Source organism: Rissa tridactyla, chromosome 1 (genome assembly GCF_028500815.1).
Source record: "Rissa tridactyla isolate bRisTri1 chromosome 1, bRisTri1.patW.cur.20221130, whole genome shotgun sequence".
Taxonomy (NCBI): domain Eukaryota; kingdom Metazoa; phylum Chordata; class Aves; order Charadriiformes; family Laridae; genus Rissa; species Rissa tridactyla.
The window spans coordinates 202,735,060-202,761,493 of record NC_071466.1 but is presented as its reverse complement, the minus strand read 5'-3'; the positions used below and the strand labels follow the sequence as shown (position 1 = coordinate 202,761,493).

The 26,434-nt window shown below is 39.5% G+C and overlaps 1 protein-coding gene across 2 annotated transcripts in view; it reads left to right on the top strand.

Annotated features, from left to right (window-relative positions):
• ABCD2 (ATP binding cassette subfamily D member 2) overlaps nt 1–26,434 on the top strand; it is a 47,348-nt gene that overhangs the window by 3,212 nt on the left and 17,702 nt on the right. For both annotated transcript variants that reach the window (XM_054207163.1, XM_054207154.1), the window contains exons 3-6: nt 3,650–3,771; nt 6,708–6,876; nt 9,803–9,897; nt 11,249–11,394. In XM_054207163.1, coding sequence (XP_054063138.1) covers nt 3,650–3,771; nt 6,708–6,876; nt 9,803–9,897; nt 11,249–11,394 — 532 coding nt within the window. The remainder of the gene's footprint in view (nt 1–3,649; nt 3,772–6,707; nt 6,877–9,802; nt 9,898–11,248; nt 11,395–26,434) is intronic.

The window sequence follows — 26,434 nt, the reverse complement described above, 5'->3', positions numbered from 1 at the left end:
GTGCTTATCTTCTCCTTCTACGAATCATCGTGTAATTATAGATAATTATTCTCTTATGTGTTGACCTGTTAGGAGCTGCTGTTTTTCCCTGACTGTCTGGGAGAAAAGAAAGTGAAATTCAGATTCCAAGCTTGGATAGTGTAATTTTTGACATCCTATCACAACTTTCCAGGAAGTGAAACGAGACACAAGTAGTGTTGTTATTGCAGATGCAATTAAAAAAAAACAAAACCAAAAAAAAACCAAAAAAAAAGAGCAGAAAGAAAGGTAATTAAGAAAGGATAGTGAAAGGCAAGTGGGGAAGTTTGTCTCAACAGGCTTCCTTAATGCGCAATTAGAACCATAGAATATATTACAAATTCCATAGGATTCTTTAAAGCACAGATCCTAGAGTGTCTGCAGAAGGATCAGTTCTAACTTGGGGACATTTAATCAGAAATGACTGAACTATTTTCCTTGCAGGTCTTGGTAGTTATATTCCAAACAAGCTTTGTTTGACCTGTAGGATGACTTTGTTGCCCCCACATGGTTTAGTTTCCTTGCAATTGTGTTGGCACATGGCTGGGTGTTCAGCTGTCTGAGCTGCTGCCCATCACAGGGCCCAGGAGGGCACTATATCAGGACCCTGGCTCCTATCCTGGTAACAGCTTCAAAAATATCGTGAGGTTCTATTCCAAACAGAAGAGTTTGTACAAAACCATTTCACCTTGCAATGAAGGCTATCAGCACAACAGACGAAGTAATGAGTCTGCTATGACAGGAATGAGTACAGTCAAGAAACAGTTCATTTAACCACACACTGTAAGTATCTCCGTGTTATTACAGCATGAATATAAAAAAGACTCATATTCATGTTAAACCATATAACATTCCTGTTACTCATGAGTCTTCTTTTGATAAATACTTTTCAAATGTGGGAGAAAAGAAAGATGCAGCAATGGCTCATGTTGAAAAGCAGAAGAATATCTGCCACCAGCAACATAAAAAGTTAAAGCATGAGGCTTATTATGGAGAGCTGAGGCATATCATGATGATGGATCGCAAACAGAATTCTGACAAATCAACACTGTCAAGACCGGTTCAAAGTGTAACAGGTATTCAAAGAATCAAGCAGACCTGAATTTACCATCAATCTGCTTGGGAAAACTGCTTTGTGCCTCAGCAGGTCAGATGCAAGTGTATTGATATCTGAAGTAAAAGACAGTGGATTTATTACTTTAGGATAAATCACCAGAATCAGGGATATGCAAAAAAACTGGTATCATGACCAGACCCAAGACTAAAGGTGTAAAGCAGTAGATTTTGTACGCTTCTTGAGGGACACACACACAAAAAAAAAAAAAGTTAAAAAAAAAAATCCTGCAATAAAAAGGAAAACGCATCTATGACGGTGTTATTTCTGATTGAAATTTGCTAATTCTTTTACATATTTCAGGGAAGAAATTAACTGGCAAAGCCAAGATTCCCATTTGATAACATTTCTTGTTCTTTTTGTATTAAATGTTTGGTGTTCCAAATGTGGTGTCTCTCATCAGCCTGTGGAAAGTGACTATTTTTGGAAGCAAGACTTTGATTTCTCTATGCACAGTGAACACTTATCTTTGTTTATAAACCAAGTATGACTATCAATTACATAAATGAAGATGAAAAGGGAAATGTTAGATTCTGTAGGAAACAGAGACAGCCTGTCTGCCCTGTTACAACACACCCCTTCTTCAAACTCAGGAGGCCAGCCGTATGAAAAATGTTTTGGACAAAAGGTTCAAGAAAAGTAATCTTGGTGGATAAGGCATGTAATAGAAGAGCTGGTGTTTTGGAACAGTGAAATTCTCATAAATTTTATATAATTTTATTTTTTCAAATACTCCTAAAATCACCAATGCAGTGGTTTGTGGAACCTTGCTAGATGAGCTAGCTTGGGCGCTGGAAGCAGCCCTCAGTCAATTCTGCATTTACATCCAGGAGGAATGCTGCATTAGTATAGTTAAACCGTACCTGATTCCTAAATGATTTAATTGTGGTGGTCCTACGTAGCACAGGCTGCATGTTTGAACATGTATCTCAAATTTGTACCTGTATCTCAGTTAATGAAAATTGTGAGAAGAAACATCTGAGGCCAGAAAGAGTAACGTATATATATATGCAAAATTATGATGCAAGAATTTAAAAAATTTTTTTCCTAAATTACCCATAGTGTAATTCGGTGATTCAGATGTAATTATGTAGGGATTCCTTTATGGATGTGTAAATGAAAACAAAATAACATTTAGATTTAACTAATAAAGACAGACAGATACATGTGTCTTTGGTACTGCATGTAGATTTCTAGAAACCAGAGTTCTAGAATCTGATCTTGTCAGGGAGGTGAGACAGTTACTCACCAAGTTAAAAAATACTGTTTGCTATACTCTTGCATTGTTTGACTTAGCCCATAACATTTATAGTCACATTAAACCTGCAGGGAATTCCTCCTAGATTTTTCCTGACTATCAGCACTGTGCAAACATCAAGAGGACGTTAATAACAGTTGCTAATACAGGAGTTGCCACGCTGGATACGCCTATTACCGTGCCACACCTGGTGCCTAGCAGCAGCTTAGCTTAAGAAAGAAACTTTAAAAAAACTTTACAAACTTCAGAAAAAAAAATAATATCCAGACCTCATTCTGCAACAGACTTAAGCAATATGTAAATATATATATATAAAGTTATGTGATGCGGAAAACCCTTGAGACCTTTAATTCTAAATCTTGTATGTGAAAAATCGTTGAGTGGTTTACTCCACATTGTTGTCATCTTTTTTGTGGATGCAACTACTAACGCTGAAACAACGTTCAGTCTTAAAATATTCAGCCACTTCTTTTTAAATCTTGATTCCTTCAAGAAGTAAATGTTGCAAGGTGACTATGCCATATAAATCTGTACGTCACATGGTAGCAAGAGTATATGTAGATATGTTCAATGTAAACATATTTATTTCTCACATATCTTCCATAATTTCTGCTGCTGTTTTCTCCTTGCCTGTTGCTGCTGACATGTTCTTATGAGCAAGAGTTTTCTTGCTAATTGGATGCAGTGTCATAAACAAAGCATCACAACTTTGTTCCGGGGTCAGATGAAGAGAGAAACTGTTGTGAAAGAGGTATCCTACTTAAGCCGTGCCTTTGATAATAAAAGAGCTTATTGCTTTCTTACATAAATATAATCATCTTGCCAAATTTCCATCAATATGACTATTTCCTTTTACATGAAGTTAGTGAATAAGTAAAGCTTCAATAATTGCTAAAGTAGTAAAAATGCTATTAAAAATCTGTTTCAGATCATTGCTTAGGTTTCACTTTTTCTTATTTTGAAATAATTAGGTTGAATAATGATATATTAAAAGGAAAATTATCTATGTAGACAAATAGTATAAAAGAATAGGATGTTTTGCATAAGAAGATGAAATCCATACACTCCCACTTATTCCTTGTTACCAAGCTGTCTATGCTAGTTACATTCACCAGTTCTTCTTGAAAGACTGTCTTTGTAGCGTTAACTTTTTCTTAATTTAAAAGCTGCTCTATAATGGCTCACATTCTAATCGTAATTTAATTTGTAGAGATAATTTTCAGAAGAATGTTTTAACAGAAACCTTTTTTTACTTTTAGAATTGGAAGATGGCCAGAAACAGGCAATGGTTAGTGAAAGAACAGAAGCTTTTACTACATCGCGAAACTTGCTGATCTCTGGAGCAGATGCTATTGAAAGGATTATGTCTTCGTACAAAGAGGTACTGTACATCTGTCATACACAAAACCGAAGAGGAAAAAAAAGTAAAACAGAATTTACATTTACTATAAAATGTTAAAAAAAGTGCATTTTTAAAGGAAAATTCTATTGCAACTAAATCCATGGAGATCTTTGAACTGATAGTTTGGTCTTTAGAGTTAAGTCCGCAGAGTCTAAAGTGCACAGTTGCCAGTATGGTGCAGCATGTAAATGTAATTTTTAATACCTGTGTTCAGGTGCCATCAGAGAGCAATAGAAGCTCCTGGAATGTAAGCGAAAAAGGTTCAAATTCCTCCTCTGTTTGGAGTACAAACTTGAATTCAAGCTGGCTGCCTCCAATGTATTGGTACTCTTCTGTTGGAAGTGTCGTGTTTTGCATGAAACACAAAGAGAACTGAATACTTATTTCCTGGCCACCTAAAACTGTAGGGCTATTTTCAGTATCCTGTAAACCTGCTAAATTGTAAGTAATTTTGCAAAGTAGGGAAATTTTAGCAGGAAAAAATCCACCTTGGGATAGCAGATTGTCTAGAGGTACAGGGTGTTCGTCTGGGAGGTCAGAAATGTTGTTTCAGGTCCTTACCCAAGTTCCAGTAAAGTTGGGCTTTCACTTGTGGTTGCTCTTGGGGGTTTCTCTGGGTGCTGGCTGTTAAGTAAAAGAAAAGTGAGGCAACGCTGTTATTCTCCTCAAGGTTTCCTTCTGCATGTTGGTTCTGCATTTGTTTAATTGGTTTTTGCTCGTCCCTTTGTTGAGGACCCCTTTTCCCAGTGCAGTGCTAGGAGGCACGCATTAGCTAGGCAGCTAGTCGAAGACTATGGATTCCTTACTTGGAATTCAGCCATAATAGCTACAGCTTTGTAAACTGCAGGGGGAAGGGTACTTTGGCACCTTCAGATATGGACCCTGACAAAGGCAGAGTCTGTGCTTTTTTCAGAAGGGGTCTTCTAATGAACTGTGATTTTGACCTATGCTCCTTTCGCTGTTCCCCTGCTTAGCCTCTGCTCTAAAGATACTGCCAGAAAACCTGATGTAATTTCTCTTTTATTTTCAGCATTTAAGCCATTTATATAATGTACATGGGGACTTATAAACATTGTGGCTTTATCTTTTGGAAACAAAAATACTCACAAAGTAGTAGGAACAACTGAACAAGCTCACTTTGTTTATGACATGGTAAGATTTTAATCCAGACAGCATGAGATCAAAGACCAGTTCTATAAATTTCCATCTTAATTTTACATTCATACTTCTCTTCAAGAGACACTGTGGTACTTTAACCACAGTGTCATTCCCATTTCGTGATTCAGGCAGTTTCCAAGGGACAATTCACTTCAAGTGGTAGTGAAGTTCCAGTTCTTGCCCACCTGATCCACCAAGGCATCCTCCTTCCAGTCAATGTAATTCAGAGTGCAGATGAGGTGGGCTCAACTTTTCTTTGCAGGTCAATAGTTTAGATGGTAGCATTTCATGTTTTGACAAAGCAAGTTTGTAGGGTCATGGTTTAAAAACTTACTACAAGTTATGTTTCTTCTGGGGCACAGTTGATACGAGTTCCGTTCATCACGTGCAGGATTCTCTCTGTCAGATGCCACTGACGACGCTGTACGGAGCACTCAGTCCTGGCACGAGCTCCCGCTGAAATTGCTAGAAAGACTCCGGTGTGGAGAATGACGTTACAGGTCCCATGTGTTACCTACTGCCTCAAGTGCTGCTAGACCAATACTTTTCACAGCTGTTAATGCAATTACCAGTAGTGCAAAAGAATGTACAGCTGATGGAGTTGAAACATCGAGTGTTTACTCTTTTTAAATTGAGGTTTTTGGGATGTTGTATACTTGTCAACCTCCAGTGGAGCGATGGCTGTGTGGCCAGAACTAGCACTCGCTTCTGAATCTGGCACAAATAGTGAAATTTATAGAGGATTTTGTATTGAAATTATGTACGCCATAGCAGGTGAACTCAGTCATGGGGTGTATGTATTTAGCCACAGTAAGCTAATGATTTTATAATCTCAGACTCATTTTCTTGCTATTCTTGTCTTGCTCTCTGCAATTAGTATAAAAATTCATCCTTTGAAAACCTGCTAATAGTACATTTATAATAAGATGTCTGTTTTATTCTTTGCTGCCAGCAGATGAAGGCAGTTCTTTGGGAGCTCTTGGTGATGTTGCTGCCCACGAATAGGAAGTTATCAAGTCCAGAGATCTGTGGTTTCTGTCTCCACCTGGCGGAAATTGTGACAAAAGGACCAAAAAAAAGAGGAGAAAGCCTTTTAAGAGACCTCACTATCTTAAAAAATGCTTGGTTCTAATCCAAGGTCTCAGATTTAGCTCTCTTACTCTAGCATGCAGTTGACAGAAGAGTCATTTCTTTTTTGTAGCTTATTTTAGATTAGGATGCCCTGGTGCTGCCTGTTTGACGCAGAAAAGCACACCTTTCCCACAGGAGGTTTTCGGGAATACAGGGAAGTAAACATAAATAATTACAGATGCCAGTTTTTCTCACTTCTGTGGACCTTTATTTTGCTGGCAAATGCAGAGATTTTGTTTTGCTCTTGTATGATAGGCTCTCTATTTTCAGATATGCTAATAGCTATTCTCTGCTGGTTGAAGGCTACTGATCCACGGAAAGCACGGTCCCTGCAACCTCCTCATTTATTGGAGCTATCGTAGCTTACATTGGCTGAAAGCTGTCCCCCTCCAACCAGTTCTGTCTGCTGGCTGGTAGGAGCTGTGGGTGGCATAAGCGTTAGCACAAAATCTCAAGGAATGAAAATTGATAGGCGTTGAAAGACGCATCATTGATCTTTCCGGAGTAATAATTGAGAAGCACTGTCTCAGAATAACTGGGAATGTTTTTTCGTGAATCTTTGGCCAAACTTTTCATTTATAGAATATGTGAAGTATAACTGAAATGAGGCATTTGTTGTTTCTCAGGTTACTGAGCTAGCAGGCTACACCGCCCGGGTCTACAACATGTTTTCAGTCTTTGACGAGGTGAAGAGAGGCATCTACAAAAGAACTGCTGTTATTCAAGGGTCTGAAAACAACAGCAAGAATGAAGATAAAGCAGAATTACACAACGATGGGCCTTTAGAAATCAAAGGTAATTAATACATATTTGTATGTATTTCCCTGTGTGTGGGACTGGTGCAGTGGGACAGGTGGTGAACAGAGGTTTTGTTTCTACAACAAATCAGCCTCTCAGCCTTGATACCCCGGAGACCATGTTGCCTTCCGTTTTAACCTTCTGCTATTTTGTAACTCTGTGCTTATGCAGCGCTTTTCTAATACACAAAATGGCTCAAATGTTTTCTGTGAAAACTTTCAATGAAAAAGGCGTTTCAACTAAACTATTATTGGTGGCGATGGTATTATTCTTATATGGACAGTGACTGCTTTCCTCTGGCACTTAATTTTTTTCAGAAAACTGAGACTGTAACTTTTTCATCTTCAAACACTACGTTATTTTGTTTGGGGTAGGAGGGAAAGACAGATTGGTTCTGTAGTTTTTGATGAAAATACCACTTTGTTTTCAGTGACTAAAAATCAGGCTGTGCTCATTTGTTCATAATTTAGTGGGAATTTTCAACTGAAAATGGGCTGGCAACTTTACCTTTCCCCTCACCTCCCAGATGGTCTGATCAATATATACCTTATCCCTCCTGTCCTATCCTGTGTCTTGCTGGTGCCACTATCTTTCTGTCTCCACCCTTCCCAAAACATTTTCTGTGTACATCCATTTCTTACCGCGCTCCATTATGTGACACCTCTCTCTTCCTCTGGTGTCCAGCCTCTCTCTGAGGTACTTAAAGGCATCTTTTGCAATGGGCTTTTCCCAATTTTCCCAATAGACCACTTCTGCTTCTCCCCTCTGTGGTGTTGAAAAGCCTCATTCCCTCCCTTTAAAAACTTGAACCTCAGTAGAGTTGAAGGCACCACAGTGCTCTTTATGAAATAACTTCTTTCAGCAATTTCAGCAGTGTTGCCCTTTGGCATGGATTTCTTAAAAGTCCTCTGACAAGGTTCTTCATAACGAAGTCTGATGCGGTGTGGTGGATAGCTGTGGAAATAGACGATGTCTTAATCTTGTAGATCTTGGTAATATTTGGCCGATGTTAAAAGAAATGGCATTTTATAATTGTTACATTTTGCCATGTACAAGAGAACAGGTTTGTAGTTCCTGGAGCAACAAAGTAATTTGGGGGCCCTTTGTAGATAACTCTGTTTTAAAACCAAAACCAAATACAGTTCAGGTATGCAAGCACGCTGCTCGTGTTCCCTTTTGGTCTAGTATGCTTGTATCTCGCTCCTTTCTTCTCTGCAGCCTTTTCCCAAGATTTGATTCCACTACAGTCACACATTTCATCCAGCCTGAATTCCTCCTAAGTCGCGGTGACTGGGGTTCGCTCCTGAGCGGTTGTAGGGTCTCAGAGGCAGCTAGCCAATACCAAGCATTGTGCACGAGGACTTAAGGAGAATTTAGGCCAGATGAATCTAGGCCACAGGCTCCACACTTTTTATGACAAGTCCCATTGTAATACTGTTTTTCCGTCTTTCTTTTGGTCTTGATACTTCAAAAATCCCTGTGGAGTGGATTTGTATGTGGATAAAAGTACACGTGCTCACATATGTATATGTGTCTGCATTGTTAGAAAAGAAATATCTTAATATTTAGCTTCCCCAAAGGCATTTTCAACACATACTACTTATTTCCTTTTAAGTCATCAAATATAAGTTTAAGTAACTATGGGATGCCTGTGCTGTGCCTTGCATTTACTGTTGTCAATAAGAAAATTGTGAAAATATGAAGAATATTTGAAAATTTTTAACAGATAGTAATATTGTTATCTATGCAGTGTATCTAATAATTCAGAATTTTAAAGTTGAAATATATTTTTATACATCTTGTACAAATACTGTCAAATTATCTTTCTGGTTACACATAAAAAGGTTTTTAAAGCACCCTAAAGTTGCAATCAAACACTGCAAAGTTAGGAAATGAGAATTAAGTTTACTTAATACTTGCTTAGCTTACTATTTTAACTAGAATTTGTCCGGTGTATCCAAGTGCATCAAAAACATGAATGAATTTTGCAGAATTTGCTGAAGATCATGAAGGATGATTTTCTGTGGTGACATTTCTATGTTCAGATTAGTGTAAATTATGAAATAAGCCCTTCTAATACACAGAGAAGTCGCTTTCCCTTGCATCTTCTCTGTAAAGAAAATTTCTGATGTTTGTCCAGAAGCCCAGCTGTTAGGGTTGTGTTAGAGAAGCCCATTAACAGGCAACTGAGAAGTTAGGGTTGTTTTCATTTTTTCACTGTTTTCAGAAGAATTTATTTCTAAGTCCTTATGTCACAGAGCATCCAAATGTCCAGTTGAGATTGTATATTTAAATTTGCCAGAAATCCAAATAGTAAGTGTAGCTCCTGAAGTGAAATACATTATATGGGTTTCCACAAATACTTACAAGACACACTTACAGTGTCTATGGCTTCAAAAAGAGATGGAAGCAAGCCATTAAATGTTTTCTGCTTTGCTGTCGTTGCTGGAGGAGACTAAAGTGGGCTCAGAGTTTCAGAGCTGGTTGTGAAAGGAGATTCCATTTTCTAATGAAGTCCTCAAGAGAAGGTAAACTGGTCTGCCTGTGGCTAAGGCGGTCCTTGAACTTTTTTACTGGTTGGTATTTAGAACCTATTTAAAATTAAATAAAGTAAATACAGGTAGGATGTGAATAAACATATCTTTATAGTGTGTTATATATTTATGATGCATATTGGGCATTATATTTATGATCAGATTTGGGATTCATTGCACACTCTTGGCTACTGCTGACAGTGTCTTTCTGACTAAGTAAGATTTATTATCCAGATTTTCCACTAGGGGAACCTGCAGCACATAAAAGAGTTATTTGAAACTCGTCAATTTATATTTCTCAACTGTACACAGACACTGTCACATATCATTGCATAATGGAAGGTTTCACAAACTCTAATTATTATCTTTCTTTCTTTGTTTGTTTCTAGGGAAAGTTATTGATGTTGATCATGGAATTATTTGTGAAAATGTTCCTATTATTACTCCGAACGGCGATGTGGTGGTTTCCAGACTAAACTTCCAAGTAAGATGATATGCAAGAATCTTCTGATTGTTGCCATCACATTAACATAAACAGCACAGAATTCATGTACCTTATGTTAAGTACTTGGAGGAACATATGGATAAAAGGGGAAGTCCAGAAAGGTAGGCATAGTAGCTCAATAGAGGCAGACATCTGTAGTTTATCCTGCTCAAAGAAAGAGAAGAGAGGATTTCTGGTGCTGTTGCCAGGTGAAAAACCGACCTGAGATTTTCAAAGGTGTATATGGGAGTCCGCATCCATCTTTATGTAATTGCATTGAAATTGGGATGCTTTGCTCACATAGGCTCCTTTAAAAGTCTGAGTTCACAGCAACAGTGAAAAAACTGAGTCTGTAGCTTCGCTTGACCACCACAAAGAGCAGTACTAATAGTTGACAGCATAGTTCACAAGTCCAGCCATGGAGTCTTTACTCAGTAAGAACTTGTATTGTTTTTACCAGATACCACTCGGTACCTGCTCACAATTTTAGTGGAAGACCATTATTGAATTACTGCCATATATATCCTGATCTCATGTTCCAGTGCAGATGTTATTATTTTAAAAAATAGTTGAAGTTATCAGAACACTAACATGAATCATTCCAGCAGGTCCTTTAATTTAGCTAAAGCAGAATGTTCTTCTTGCCACCTCTGTTGGTATAGGAATTAGCAACTAGGAGGACAGGGACCTAGCTGTGGCAAAACTTGCAACGGCTTCAGTGTAGGAATTTCACATTTGTAAAATTACAACTTTATGGTCAAGGAGACAGTTATATTTATCCATTTGGCTCAAGAGACAAAACCAAAATAAAAAATAGTTAATGTACTTATGTAAAGTGCAAACAATGACATTGTGATTATGCATAAATATACACTCATATATACACACGGTAATATTCAAATGAATAAAAACAAGTGCATCACAGCCAAAATAACGCTGGTAATTAAGCAGGAAAGGCCAATGTGAAGTAAATTTTCCAAATAATTTGATCAGGCTCACATAGCTTAAATTGATATCACTGGTGGGCATAGCACTTCTCCCTATGCTGTTACCACCTTTGGACCTAATCTGCATGAGAATAATTGATTCTGACTGTGCTATGTTGACATTATGATATATTCAGTGTAGTTCATAGAAATAGTCAGACATAGAAATTATTTTCATTATTTCAGTCCACTTAATGTATCCATGCCATTGTTTCCAGAACAGTTGCATAAATATGTGCAGGTAATTAATGAAACGGCTTGATAATTTGGTATAAATGCTCACCTAACTGCCTGTAGGGGTCTTAGACTGTCTTCTGCCATATATACTGCGTAGTAACATCTTTGCATTTTCATTGCTATTGTAGGTCCAGGAGGGGATGAATCTTTTAATCACTGGACCCAACGGCTGTGGAAAGAGTTCACTCTTCAGAATTTTAAGTGGTTTGTGGCCCGTGTATGAAGGAGTTCTCTACAAACCCCCTCCGCAGCACATGTTTTATATACCACAAAGGTATGTTTTTTGCTCAAGGTGATACTTTTTTTCTGGTTACATGAGTTTTCACCCTGCTCCTCTCATTTTCAATCTGTGATATGTGCAGCCAAGTTAAAAGGTGGTAAGCACAACCTCAGCTGTGTGGAGAGTGCTAAAAAAGAAGATTCCTTCTTGTTGGTGATGCAAATCTTCAGTCATTGGAAAGGGCTCACATGCACTTGTGACGGAGCCTATGCTCCCCCGATGGCTAAAGTCCCAAAGGACTCGGATGATGGGAACAGGCTAGAATCGGAAAGAAATTTGAAGTAGACCTAATAGATCTTAATTCTAATTTCACTTTAAAACCAAAGATCAAAACAAGTAAGAGTGTTTTGGTTCCTAAATGTTAAATTGCTCAAAATAATTTTCAAAACTTCAACTTGTACACTACAAAACCAGAATCTAATCCAATATTAACTGCAAATTTCCTTTTTTATAATATGTGCTTATTTCACTAAGGGAAACATGACTCTTCTGTGCTTCATTTGTATTCTGCCTTGCTGTTGGACTCTCAGAACATAATTTAATGCAATAGATTCTAGAATATCTCCTTAGAGACTTCTAACTAGGTTGTTTCGCAAAAGCAAAATCAAACACTGAGAATCTTCGATTGTTTTCTGTAGTTCATTTCTTCCCATGGGCAAAAGTAGTATTCATGGTACAGTTTGTAGTCTTGTTTAAAAAGTAGAAGCTATTAAGCGGAATGGAAAATATTAACTGATGAGTAGATTTTCCTTGCTGCGGGTGCAGGTAATAAGGAACATTTATCTATAATTTTTCAAATATACGTACAATTTATTGCTAGCCACTGTCATTTTTCTGAACCACTTGAGGGTTTAATTCAAGAATTTGGAGCAAAATGCTTTGTTCAATGTTTTTCCAAATGATATTTCAGTATTCACATTGTGCGGGACATTCTTAAAACCATTTTTATTCTTAGGCAGAACAAAAGCTATTCTGAATTTTTTTCTTGCAGAAAATCTTGAGTTTCAGCCACTTCTGTCCTCTGTGTGATCCCAGCCCCTTCTCAAATCAGTATCAGAGGCTGGCTTGCCTACAGCCCTTCCCCTTTACTTACGTCCCCTTTATTCTGTGAAGGCAAACAGATTTACATTGCATTCAGGCAGATTTGCCAAGGTGCTGGTTGAGGGGATTGAATGACATCTGCTGGGTTTTCATTTCTGTAAACATGAATCTTTGTTAGCTGTTTCCCCTAAGTTTTCAGAGCTGGGGGAGCTTGTCCATCAGACCTCTTCTTTGGAACATTTCAGAACTTTTGGTCAGAAACTAATACTCAACCAGCGTCTTTGCAGCCCTCGGTGACCAAAGCCATGTAGGGATTGGCATATCATCTTTGCAGTGTACCCTGAAGGTATCACTCATATGCAGTCCATCCTAGTAGCATCCCCCAGGAGAAAGGGTGCTGCTGTGATGTCTTCAGAACACCTAAGTGACATTGCCGTGGCTCGGCTCTGTGGCTCTGTGTGAGCTCTGCCCTCCTGGAGGGTTTATTAGGCACAACAGGGGTATTCCCTTCCCAAGGACAGAGCGGTGTCTGGGTAAATGGGGCAACAGTGAGTGACAGAAAGCTCTTCTGCAGAAGTGCTACACCTTCATTGTGTCTGAAGATTTTGAAGTTGACTTTGGGGGACAGTTCAGCTGTGTCAGTATGGGTTCTGTAGCCTCAGAATTGTGGCCTCTTGTATTTGGAAAGGGACTGTGAAACTAAGTCTTGTAGGGATTTGTGGGTGAATGTGGCCGAAGGGGTTGGTGTAGGACAGCAATCAATCAGACTTATTTGTTAGGATGTCCTTGAGGATCCTGAGTTGCTTTTTTGCCCAATGTATTCTTTGGCTTACTGAGTCTTAGATGAATATCTGAGAGACTAAGAATGACTTGAAGGACATTCAGTTTTAAATGGAAGTTTGTAAATTTCTGGACCAGACTTGCAACCAATCTGCTGGATTTTTAGGGCTTTTGTCTGGATTGCCTTATGTGGTCCAGGCATTTTTTTTCTGCCTGTATTCCAATTCTGAGTGTTTTAACAGTTCGTTTATTTATGTCCTAAATAAATTACACATTCAGTTCGGGTTTTTTGTCTGTCATTGGATCTAGAATACATTTAGAATTTCTGTAGTGGTTTGTAAATTGTTCTGAAGTCCCGAAATTAAAGCAGCTTGTTTTGGAAGGTCCTGCGTGTAAATTGCTGCTTGGTCAGGATTACCTTCTGTTTGTTTATTTTTATTAGACATAATTCTAAAATTGCAGACTGGAAAAGATAGTGCCCTGCCTACATTTGATCATGTATAGATTTCAGCATAACTTTAGGGAAAATTTATGTTCTGAACTAAGAGGATTTGGGAGGTGGTAGGACAGTATCACCTGGATTAAACCTGCCTCAGTCTTTCATTTGGTGGGTGGGTAAAACCTGTGGTATAGTAGAAGGCTCTTGAATTGTGGATGAATGGTGGATGTCTGTCAGAGCAGTGAATTAGAATGACATCATTGTGTTTAAGTGTATATATTATGTGTCTGGTCTAAGAACATGGGAGATGGTTCTCCAGGAGTGGACATAGTTACCACTGAGCCTGGTAGGAGCTTACTCCTGCATCCCTGTGGCTGAATTTAATTCTGCATGAGCCCTCTGTGTCAAATATAGGAACCTCATCTGCACACCATGAATGGTGGAGAATACATTGACTACTAAGTAACAAAATACTCCACCGTAAATAGAACCTCACTGAAAAGATTATTTTTTCATCTCTGTTTGTAACGTTCCAGCATCGTATTCCAGATCTGCGTGGGAAATCATGTGTCTTTGCTGAGTTCAAAAGCTACACACAAAAGTATGATTTATTAAAAAGTGAATTATCTCATTGTATACTCCAAATTTCATCAGCACTGCAAACACTTTGTAGTTAGCTTTACTTAGCAGTATGTAGACTTTAAAGATTCCCTATCTTTTTATCTTTTTAGATTGCTTAGCATCATTATACTGCCTTTTTTATATTTTACCTCTGTGAATCATTGTGAGATATTTTTTTCTCCCCTTATATAGGGCCAGGCCATGCAGAATTTGTCCTTAATCAGTCACAGTTGTGGTGGATGCTGGTGGGACAAACTGCTCTTTTGAGGGGCAGGGAGGGAGAAGCCCGGGGATTTCTGTGAGTGTGGCTCTGCCACAGTCTGTGACAGGCCTGTAAAAGAGGAGGGTGGGCAGAAGAGAGGGAGGCTTTAAGAGGATTTAAGCAGTCCAGCATCATATTGGTGCTTGTTTTCAGAACAGAAAGCAGCTTGTTTTCAAGGATGGATCAGTGCTCAACAAGTTGTCACTTGTCATTGGAGCCTCAGTAACTGGCAGCGTGTGTGCTCTTACCCCTTCTACTTCTCTATCCCTTTTGCAAAGTAAAATTCATTTGTGTTAACCACTTCTTTGCATTCTTCTTTTAATTAACTGGTCAAAAAGGTATCATGAATGGAAAAATAAATGCTTGTGGGTGCTCTACTTTATAAGGAACCATGTTTCAAATCAGAATTCAGAAACATCATTTTAAATACTAAATAATTAACAAGAATATGTAGTGGGTAGCATGAGTACCAGTGCTAAAGATATGACCACAAGATGTATATGTAGCACTTAGGGAATTAAAGAAGCAGTCAATACTTTCATAGCATATCAGCAGTGTATCTGAAGATAGCCTGATTTCTCTGGACTGTGCCCTGTTCCTACTCTGTTGGTCTTAAACATGGGAGGGGACTCCATCTCTGTGGAATTGGTGAGCTCTAGCATACAATTCATCCTAACATTTACTCCAGCTCTTCTTGCCCTCCAGCTAAAAGTCTCAGCTTTTTCAGTTGTAAGGAAACACAGATTCTGCACGTGTTGGCACTTATTTCCTTAGTTCTCCCTCATTTGATATAAAGGCCAGTAGAATTGCACACCTTCATACTTGCAGGTTACGTTGACAACACCACAGGAATATTCCTCAATGTCTCCGCACTGTAAAGCTGCAGTAAAGCTGTGATCACCACTGGGCTATTGATAAAAAATATTAGTCATTTTCTGCCAGCTGTGTCTTATTGTCGTATTTGTGTGGAGGAATGTCTCATGCAGTCTCTGTTGGTTCCATAACCATCTATCACGACTCTCAAGTCTTCCTAGCACAGCACATATCTAAAACGTCCATCAGCATTTTCTCTGTCTTTTTTGAGGACTGATTCACATTCGCAGAGTTTGGAGTAATTTTTAATCCACTGTACTTCTTTCTCCTGGTCCATTGTTACTGTTCTTCCTCTCCAGTTTGCTTCTACTGCGATTTGGTTATTTTTGTGAGAGGGGCGTAGCATGCATAGTTTTTCTGTAATTCTGTGTGCCATTCTAGTATAAGGCCAACCCTAACACTTTCTCAGTGGTCACAGTGATGGTCCAGTTCTGTATTCTCTCTCTCTTTCTGTTGCTCATTCAAGTAGATCTCTTTTTTTCCTTCAACACCGGGCTTGTCAGATGCTAAGATGGAGGCAACCAAAGATGCACTAGTGTCAACTTTTGTTTGTTCTTCATCATTTAAGATTTATATACCTATGTCTTGCTGACTTCTCGTTAATACTAGGACAGTATGGAACATAACAGTTGAAAGGTTTATCTGGCCCTTCTAAGCTGTTTGTTTTTGCATGTGTCTGCTCTATTTCTGGTATTTTATCTGGGTTTCCTTTACAAGTCGTTTTCTGTCTGGTGTTTTTCCTTCTGTATTCTAAAAATATCCTTGGCTACTAAACAAAACTCTATCAGCTCTGAAGATATATTTCCTCTCCTTAGCTCTAATAAGTAATCCAAATGTCTGATTTGATTTGCCTCAAGTAGTCCAAGGTTATTCATCATGGGGATGAAACCAAGCAAGTTCTAAATGGTATAAATAATAAAGTGATAAAATGAAAGTAATTTTTATGTTATAAGCACATGACACTTTGGAGATTATGGTGTTATTCAAATGTTATCTTAAGCGTTTGAGGTAGGTAGTAGTGGCCACTGTCATTAAAATGACAATTCTTGATTACCTAAACAATTTAATGTTGCAAAATTGTTGTGTTCACTGTCAGATACCCTATATTACATAAGAAAGTATGTGCTTATGTAGTGTCCATATATACGGCTCTTCTCTATTAGACTACTTTCTCGTTAGCACGTGGTCTGTTAGAGAAGTAGCCCAAGTGAAGTGCTGTGCAAATATGCCTATGCGAGTTCTGTTGCTTCATCTCACTTAGATTGGCTCAGATGTCTCTGTGCTGTGTTGTATTTTGCACATCCTAGTTTCTTGTCGGCTCACACTGCTCTGTCTTTAACTATGATCCCTTTAGTCGGGTCAGCTGTACTCTGACTGCACATGCCGACACCACACTAGCGTTTGTCATTGCCCTTCAGCATTTTGCTGATAGTACACCACCACATTGATTTGTTCCTCCAGCCATCCATTCATGTCATGCTATATAGATATCTACTCCCTTGCATACTGCATCTGTTTGTCATACTTACTGCTATCAAGTTCATGGTACTCCTTTTAAATACGTTTATTTCCAAAATTCAGCGTTTATCTGAGAAATGAGAAAAAAGGTCTGTGGTAGATAGCATTGACATGAAACATAGCATACTACAGTTGTGTGTACTATTTTGATGTAGGTTTGCATTAACAAACTGGCTGCTGCTTTGTGTCTTCTTTTTTCTTTTTTGACATGAATTCTATGATTCTATGAGTCAATTCAAGACAGGTTAATTGAGTATTCTACTGTTCATTAAAAAGTGTGGCCTTGCATCTGAGGGCACTGTTAGGCTATCCCCTCAGCCAGGGCACAGCTTTTCCCATTCCATCTTACTGGGGCTTGTATAGAAATGCTTGCACTTCTCCTTCCTGACTGAAGTCCTGTCTTGTCTCACCTAGAACAGAGAAGTTCTTGTCTTGCTGCCTTGTAAGTTAGCTGAAGCTCTGCCTGCCAGGATCGCTGGGAGACCTCTCTGTTTCCACTGAAGGCTCACTCACAGCTGTAAAGTTTGAAGGTTTTTAATTAGGTCTATGTGCTGACTGATCACAAGTAATAACAGTACCTTTTGGTAGCACATTGTGAACAAGATTTACCTACGCTGATAGTCAGAGGTGGAAAATGGCTTTATGGATTAGCTGCTACTCCCTCTCAAGCCATGCAAGGTGCCTTCCTTACCGGCCAGACACATGAGTCAGCTAATTAAAGCACAGCTTACAAGTCTTTTCTGTTATTAGGCAAAGAGTTGCAGAAATCCCAGACTGAAGGCTTTAGTCATCTTGCTGCATTGAGGTTTAGTTTAGATTTGAAATGTATTTACATAAATCCAACACTGGTCTTAAAGGCTGCAGCTGAACTGATGCTTGTGAAGGACTTCAGCATGCTCTAAGGTTTTGGTCCCTCAGTCCCTTCAGACTGGGGGCCTGTCTGCAGCAAGCTGTGGCCATGGGAGGTACCAAGAGGACTAAATGTGGGTGAGGAATTGAGTTGAGTTGATACATACTCAACTTTTACTACATACGGAGACTAATGCATTTCCTAGTGGGCATTTTTCTGAAGCACAGAAGCCAGTACCACGCAGGATACAAATGAAAACCCTTGTTGACAATTCTGAATCTCCAGGGCAACCCAGGCTTGATTTGATACTGACATTTCAGTATTGTCTCTTACCTGCTGGTGGACTTTTCGGTTGAAGCACCTTCTATTAGTACTGCCTTCTGTATAGGTGAATGCAGAGATTTTATTCTCCAGACTCATGGAGATGGCTCACTTAAAGCACAATGCGGTCACTTAACTCAGTGCAAGCCAAGCCCCTTTTATTTGTGATCCATAAAAGAACTTCAACATTCAGAAGATTAAGGTCCATTCAGTAACTCATTGCATTCCTACCAAGTCACAGATACACAGAGGTATAATGTTAAAGTGCTGTCAGCTGCACAGCTGATTAAATACCATGATACGTATGCAACTAAAAGGTGAAATCCATTCTCGTAATCAAAGCAGCATCCATCCTATTTTGAGTATTGCTTCAGTACTACGCACAGAAATCTTGTTTTGGCTCCTGCATAAAAGTGGGTGTTACTAATATGGAGAATTTCCTCCATTTTCATTCTTTTGAGATGTTTTCCTCAATGTTACAGAAGAGCTAAGTTTTTGTCTGTGAGTATTCCCAGTTGCAGGAATATTTCTACTAAGATCTCTGGCAATCAGTTGCTCTGTGTTTCAGAGTGTATTTTGGACACCATGTTCTTGCCAGCATGAGCTTGCAACGCTTCTGCCCTCCACTTGCTTCTTTTGACAGGATTTTTAATATCAAAAGTCCTCATTCAGCACTGATAAGTATGTGTTGCCTGTACCACCTTTCCAGGCATCCATGTTTGTGCCAGGCTCTTTCTGGAACTTCATTAAAATGCTGGGAAAACTAGGCTTTGAAATTTTAAGTACATTGTCAGATTAAACTTGACAAATATTTTACTAAACAGATTATAAGAACTGAGACGTGGCTGGTATTTATAGGATCCATCCAGAAAAGCAACCAATGATCTATTTAACCTGTGCTAGGTTCATTTTACTCAAAGAGCTCGTTTGCCTTTAAATTTTAGTTTTGACAGCAGTGCCAGGGGAACAGATTCACCTACAGGTTAACTGAGATCGCTGTGTAACTTAGCAGTGGTATGGACAAACTTGCATGTTAGGGAGTAATCTGGTGGTTGCATGGACATGACCTAGTTTCTGCAGAGAAGTCCAATTACTATGTCCAGCTTGAGCAGTTACCTCCAGCTTAATGCCCTGTATTGCGACTGTGCAACAAAGGATCTTTGGCAGATGAGCAGAAGGGCAAATGTTTACTATTTCAATAATATTTTACCTAGGAATGTCAAAAAGCATGCTTCAAATGCCTTATGCGTATCAAATGATGAGAAGCAACTTGACTACGTAACACTGGGAAGCACTGGGAAAAATAAACTACAAAACCTGCCTGGCATAAAAAGCTTGATATGAAAAGACTGAAAGGATGCTGGCTTTTGTGAGGGGAGGATAACTGAAAGCTCTAATAACAACTGTATCATCTTCCCTGGGAAGAAGTCTTTTCTCCTCCTTCTTACTACAGTTTTCAATCAGCAGCTCTCATTACAGTGCCCTATGCTTTTAAATATCCACATAGTAGACATAGCCAACACCTCCCTCTTGAGGTGAGGGTGGTAGACCTTCCCATGCACTCTGGCTCTGCCTTTTGCCAGCCCCTGTATCCTGGGCTCCAGAATTGTGTCCCAGCTCCACAGTAAATGGGACCTTCTGTCCCTCCTCCAGCTTACTGTGGTTTCCAAGGTAAATGTAAGTTATATTCAGCGTGGTGATTCTCTTCTGCATTTCTTGGAGACAATGCAGTATTCACTAGTAACTACCCACCTTCCAGAGAGAAGACTTTTAGCTATTTTTGTATACAAGTATTCATCCCCACTGTCAACTCATGCACCAAAGGTAGAATTTTTCTATATTCATTTATGCAGCTAAAAGTTAGACATCCTTGTGTGAGCTTTGTGAGTGAACTGTCTGCCTCCGGAGGACCGCTCACTGTTGCACTGCACCAATGAAGGTGTTCGTTGTTGATCTCACTAAGAAAGGTACTTGAACTCTGTAATGCATTAATTAAAATTCCTGTTATTAGAGATAAGGAATGAGCTGATAGCATAGATAGTCACAAACTCACAGAATGGTTGAGGTTGGAAGGGACCTCTGGAGGTCATCTAGTCCAACCCCTGTGCTCAAGCAGGGCCACCTAGAGCTGTTTGCCCTGGACCATGTCCAGAGGGCTTTTGAATATCTCCAAGGACGGAGACTCCACAACCTCTCTGGGCAACTTGTTCCAGTGCTTGATCACCCTCCCAGTGAAAAATTGTTTCTTGAGGCTCAGATGGCATCTCCTGTGTTTCAGTCTGTGCCCATTGGCTCTGATCCTGTCACTGGGTACCACTGAGAAGAGCCTGGCTCCACTGTCTTTGCACCCTCCCTTCAGGTATTTATGTACATTGATGAGATCGCCCTGGGCCTTCGCTTCTCCAAGCCGAACAGTCCCAGCTCTCTCAGCCTTTCCTCACAGGAGAGATTCTCTGGTGCTTGTGGCACTTACATCCCATCAGATGCTAGGAAACCAGCCTTGCGCAACATCAGATGGACATCAGCAGGGCATGCTGCACTGATCCCATCTGTGCTAAGGTTCATTGACATTATGGTCTTTAGCACTCTGACAGGATTTTCTTAGAAGTAAACAATTCCATTTATCATTTCTACTGTCACGCAAAAGGATGTTAGCATAAGAACATGCTGCTTCACTTCAGGATAAAGACAAGGACACACAGGTGGCATAATTGCCGATGCCAAGTGGGAGCTGCCTGCAGGCTCCTCCGTTATGATTAGCCAGCAAAGTTTATCCTGCAGCCAAGTGATAAGTGCAGCACAGCACAGGTCTGAAGGCCAATTTATGTGGGCAGCACAGCCTAACACGGTGCAGCAAAGCCCTGTGTCAACTGTTATGTGGATCACTAACTCCTCAATGCGCAATGGTCTTCCAGTTCAGACCACTGCTGCTGTTCATCCCGTGTCTTGGGACAAACATCTAGGACACAGGAGACCTACTGGAGGTACCAGTTCACTAGAGGACTCCACTGACTACAAAGAGAGCCTGGGGTGACTAACTGTGACTTGGATAGGTAACTTTTAGGTGAGATAAGTCTCTTCTGGAAATAATGCTGAGTAGGCCCCAGAACACTGGATTTTCAGTTCTTTGGTTTTGAGTCATTAATTATCCCATGGTCTCACGGGAGCATGTAGCAGGTGGGTTTCTTTCTGCAGTTCAGGATGTGTGCACTAGTCTAGCTTAGATGGGAGCATGTTTTTCCCAAGAGGAAAGGCTTTTCCAGACTTGTTTGTCTGCCTAGCATTTGGCATTAATTACACCCTATCAATTTCAGTTTCTGCTAGAGATTACTACAGCTCCCTTGTGGCCACTTCAGGTACCTATAACACTTATAAAATGGCTGTGATAATGTCCCATGTATCTATATTCATGGTGCATCTCTCTATTCTGCGCTCTCATGTCCTGTCTTGTGTAACGCAAAGTGTTTCACAGAGGATTAGAGAGTGGACTCAATGCAGTGTGACTTCCCACATGTTGGCAGGGCGTCTTACTGGTGACACACTATTGCTCCAGTATTATTTGCATATTCATATCGTAGTGCTGCCATGGACAAGTAAGCGTTTTAGAAGCCTAGAGGAAAAGCAGCCTCTGCTCTAGAGGCTTCGTTGTCTACACTTCCTCTTCTCTGTGAAGTAAGGTGTCATTTCTCATCTGCAAAAACATGGATAATTTGGGATCTTCCTAAAAGAGGGAAACTGCCTTGCTGACTGTGTTACGTTTCTGTGATAAAAATCAGAAACACCTCTTAGGCTGTGGTATGCCTGGTGGGACTGGCAGACTAGACTATTGTCCAGAACAGCTCATTGTTTTTTCTTCAATTAATTGATCTTCGTTATCATCCATCCAAATAATCCTTTTATTGTCAGGACTGCCAGAGGTATGAAAAGACTGGGCCTGCAAAAATTAGATGTTAAGAAAAGAAGAGTATTTTTCCTTGATTTCTCTGGCTGGTTTGATTCATTGCAGGAGATACAATTATTTCAGGTTGCATTAGCTGCTCTTATTTTGGAGAAATTGGGTTTTGTTTTTAATTATACATGTATTCTTGTGTTCTTTCTGTTGTCTCTGCCTATCACTAGATACAAATAGACTGAACTGGATAATTTTGTGAATTGTTCACCTTAAACTTTTATGCCATCTGACCAGTTCTAGTTATATTGTAAGTGATCTTGGTTAAGGTGAATAAGTAAATCATGAGATGAGGTGATACCTGAGCATTAATAGCACTTTAAATTAAAGGCTTCTTTCAACTTTGTGGTTATTTTTTTTCCAGATTATTTTCTGCATATATGCAGAGACGTGCATAGCTTCTTTGCAAAGAAAGCTTAGTGTGATTAGTGTGATTTTTTTTCAGCCTTTGATATCAGGTCCTAATTATATGCATTGGGAATTCAGTCTTTCATACTGGGCATTTCATTTCCTGTTAACTATGTTAATGGCTATAAGCTGGTTACATTCCACTCTGGTAACTGATCTATCTGAAATATTTAGAGGATGTTCACGGCTACTTCTGTATGAGTGGAGACGAGAGTTCAGTGTAGGGTATTTTAAAGAGAGATCGATTATTTATATCTTTAGAAGGGCTGCTGAAACTTTAGCTGGTCCTAAAATCCCTTGAACTACATACAATGCAATAAACTGAGCCTGTTGCTTTTTTATCATTTTGCTAAATATTATTTTATTTGAAAGGAATTCATTCACATTCATTCAAGACATATTATTTTCTCAAAGCTGTAGTGATGGTGCCATCATTAGGTTTTTGCTGTTTATTTTATTAATGTCATCAAAGAACTGTTGGGAATCAAGATTGCTTTACTTAGTGGAGGTTGGCATTTCTTGAACATCACTGTTGATCAAGCTTTGCTGCTGTTGAAAACTGTGGAGTTTTAACAATTGACCTAAAAGAGGAGCATGGCAAGAGCTGGAGTTCTGAGATGATTCCAGCTGAGGTATTACAGCACCTAAAAATTAGAATCTTGGCACCAGCAAGGTGATGGAAATTTCTAAATATAGGTGGATTCCCTAGATAGTTGGGCAAAGATTTAGGGCTTTTGGAAAATTATCCAAAAAACTTGTATGGTAGGTAAAGGGAGCCACCTAGAGTTAATCCGTAGGAATGTCTAAATATAAATATGTGTCGGAACTCCGCCCTCTTACTGAAGTTTAGGAGCAAAACTGAGAGCTAAATGTTAACCCCCTTTATCTTTATTAAGCCCTCTCCTGAAAGCAGGCACCTAAATAAGATTAGAACCCCCTTTAACATGTTTTTAAAATGCTACCGAAGGATTAAGATACTTACTGCATTTTATATTAGAGAGCATTAGGAAAAAAAGGAATAACATAAATAATATATGCCACAAGGATGGGTACAAGTCTCTCTCCTTCCAGTTGAGAACACTGACTGGGATAGTATATAATTGGGCTCTTTCCAATAACTCTGTCTTCAGACACGTGATTCCTGCCTCTTAGCAGTAGTTTCCTTGCTTCAGTGGGAAGATTAGAAGGTGCCCTCCCTTTGACTCCTCTTTAGTCTGGACTCTAGCCTAGAAAAATGAGAATCTGATGCCCTGCAAGCTGAGAAGAACTTAGTCTGAACCCAGTTCTTGGAAGAGATTTCCTAACCGTTAGCCTGTCATACACCTCCTCATCTTGCATCTCTAGTAGCTGTAGTGTTTTGTGCTGGACTTCAAACTCTTGCTTTCATATTCTGTGCTGTACTGGATCTTCTGGGGAATTAGACAGCATTTGGGCACACCTGTAGACATGAGCTGTGCCCTTAGCTTTCTAGCCTGGAGATCTTCCGTGCAAGCACCGACTCCTTAAGATCTTCCAAGTTTCCTAGGGAGATACCTCGGTGACTGGAGCTTAGGCTCTGGTATCATCTTATTGAATAGAGGTGCCTAAATTTGGAATACATTTTATTTTAGATGTTAAAATAAGCACTCTGGATTGCACTCGGAAACCATCCCAATATCTTCTGAAAATTGAAGCTGCAATTTGTCTGAAATGGTGAATCCCAGGTGTCATGTTCCCCTTTCTCTCTCCTGTTTAGGTACATTAGAGAGGCATCTTGTCAGCCAGACACAGAAACTTAAAAGATGGGTCAGTCAAGAGTTTATAGTTGCATTACACATAATTTTCTAGAAGATAAAGCTTTTCCCACATAACTTTGCATATTTGTGAGAATAATAGTGCTGTAATAAGGGCAAACACACTTGGACAGCAAATGGCAAGTCAGGTCCTGATTGCCCAGTCGGGGGCATGCATATGGGTTCCAGAATCACTGCCACATGTTTTTAGACTTCCATGGAGGAAGTGTTAATCATAAGCTGTGCCAAGGAAGGTGAGGTGAGCTTTAGACTGTACCTAGAAGCATTTCCTTGGGCACTTACGTTGGACTAATATCATAGAATCATAGAATTGCTGAGGTTGGAAGGGACCTTTAAGATCATCAAGCCCAACCATTAACCTACCCTGACAAAAACCACTTCTAAACCATGTCCTTTAACTGCTGATGCCAGCCACTTAATTAAGATGTATTTTTGATCCCTTTCATATTCCAGGGTGCTTATAATTAAGATTCTGACCATTCAGGTTGCTTTATAGAGTCTCAAAGTGCGTATTGATCAGTTGCTATAATTCTTTAAAATAGTATGGGTGTCCGAACAGGTTATCAGTTCTGCCAGCACTTCCATGCCAGTTTACTTTGCATGGAAGATGGAAACTTTGAATACATTTGGGAAGTATTTGTAAACATTTCAAGTGGATATGGCTTGTTCTGATTTTGGAACAGAAATTTCTTGACATCTAAGCAAGTAATCTTGCTTAACTTGCTACACAAAAGAGTGAAGCCCTCTGCTCTTCAAGACATCAATGAGTTAATAGATGATAGTACTGCCTGGGTACAGTGTGCAGTTTTAATCTAACATCCCTTTTCATTATACTTCCCTCTTTAAGCCTAACAGCTGCTACAGGTAAGTCCTCTTTTTGGAAAGGCAAGTGACTGGTATGTACTCCAATATGTTTTGTAGGGCCTGCCCCCCTTCTCCCTCCCCAAAGCTAACAGCAATAAAGAGACCATCTCATCAGCAACACTTGCCCTTCCTCCCCATATGATTTCTCTACTATTTAGCCAACATTGTATACAATGCCATGTGTCAATAGGGCACTGGGGAATTGTCCATACCACAGGCTTCAGGCTGCAGCACATCTTGGTATCATCTTTCTTTAAAGCCTGCACCGCAAGGGGGAAACTGTAAGCGTTAGGGATGATGGCTGGTTACACCAGAAGGAAGTTACAACTCTGCAAAGTGAAGCACAAAGTGCAGCAAACAGAAATTGGTGGTGCAATAAAACCATCAAACTGACTGAAAAAAGATCAGTTTATGAGAACTGAAAGTGTCTCTTCCAATAAATGCTTTGAAATTCTAGAAAACCAGGCAAGAATCAGTAAGTTTTCTTAGCTTTCTAGAGGTTTGATACCAAACCTTTAAAAAAAGATTACTGATCTTAAATCCTGTCTCTCAGAAACAGTGTAAGAATCTTTTTTTCAGAGAGCAGAGAAAGAAAGAAAACAATTGCAGAGCTATTACCATCAAAGACATGACCTCCACATGGCAGAGGAGTTGCTTTTGGAATCCATAAGAGTGCTTTCTTTGAGACTGGAACCCAGACACTCTGACTGAAAGGAAAAACTCCATCAGAAATCAATTAAGTCCAGTTAAACTCGAGTATTACTTCAGGATAAAAAGACTGGTTTTTTTTTTTTGAACTTCTAAAAATTTAGTGAAAACAGTATTTTAACAAGGAGCTTACTGGCAAAGCCAAAATTTCACTGTTGCTGTATCCAGTTATCCATAATTCTTATTATTTAATGTCTAGCTATTGTACATATGTAACCTCGATTACAGTAACAGGTTTTAGTGTGTTCGGCTTTGTGGCACCCGTGGTATGTAAGGAGGTTATTGTCTTCAAGTTACGGATAGAGAAATCTGGTTTAGCATGAGATTATGAGAGTATAAGTTAGATGAGATCTCATCTAACTTTAGCACCTTAGAAGTTAGTTATCTAAGTTAGTTGTCTGGTCTCTGTCCCCCATTGAGGGAGAAGACACTCCAGGAGACAATCAGTCCCCGCCCTAAAATAAATAGGATAAACCAACCACGGAGGTGCCTCTTTGTGTTGTCAAGAGTTAGAGCCCCAAACGAGACATGTCATGCCAGTTAAGATGAAGCGTCCCCTCAGGGACATGAGTGGGATGGGGGAAGCAGAATGTGCTCTCCCACCTCC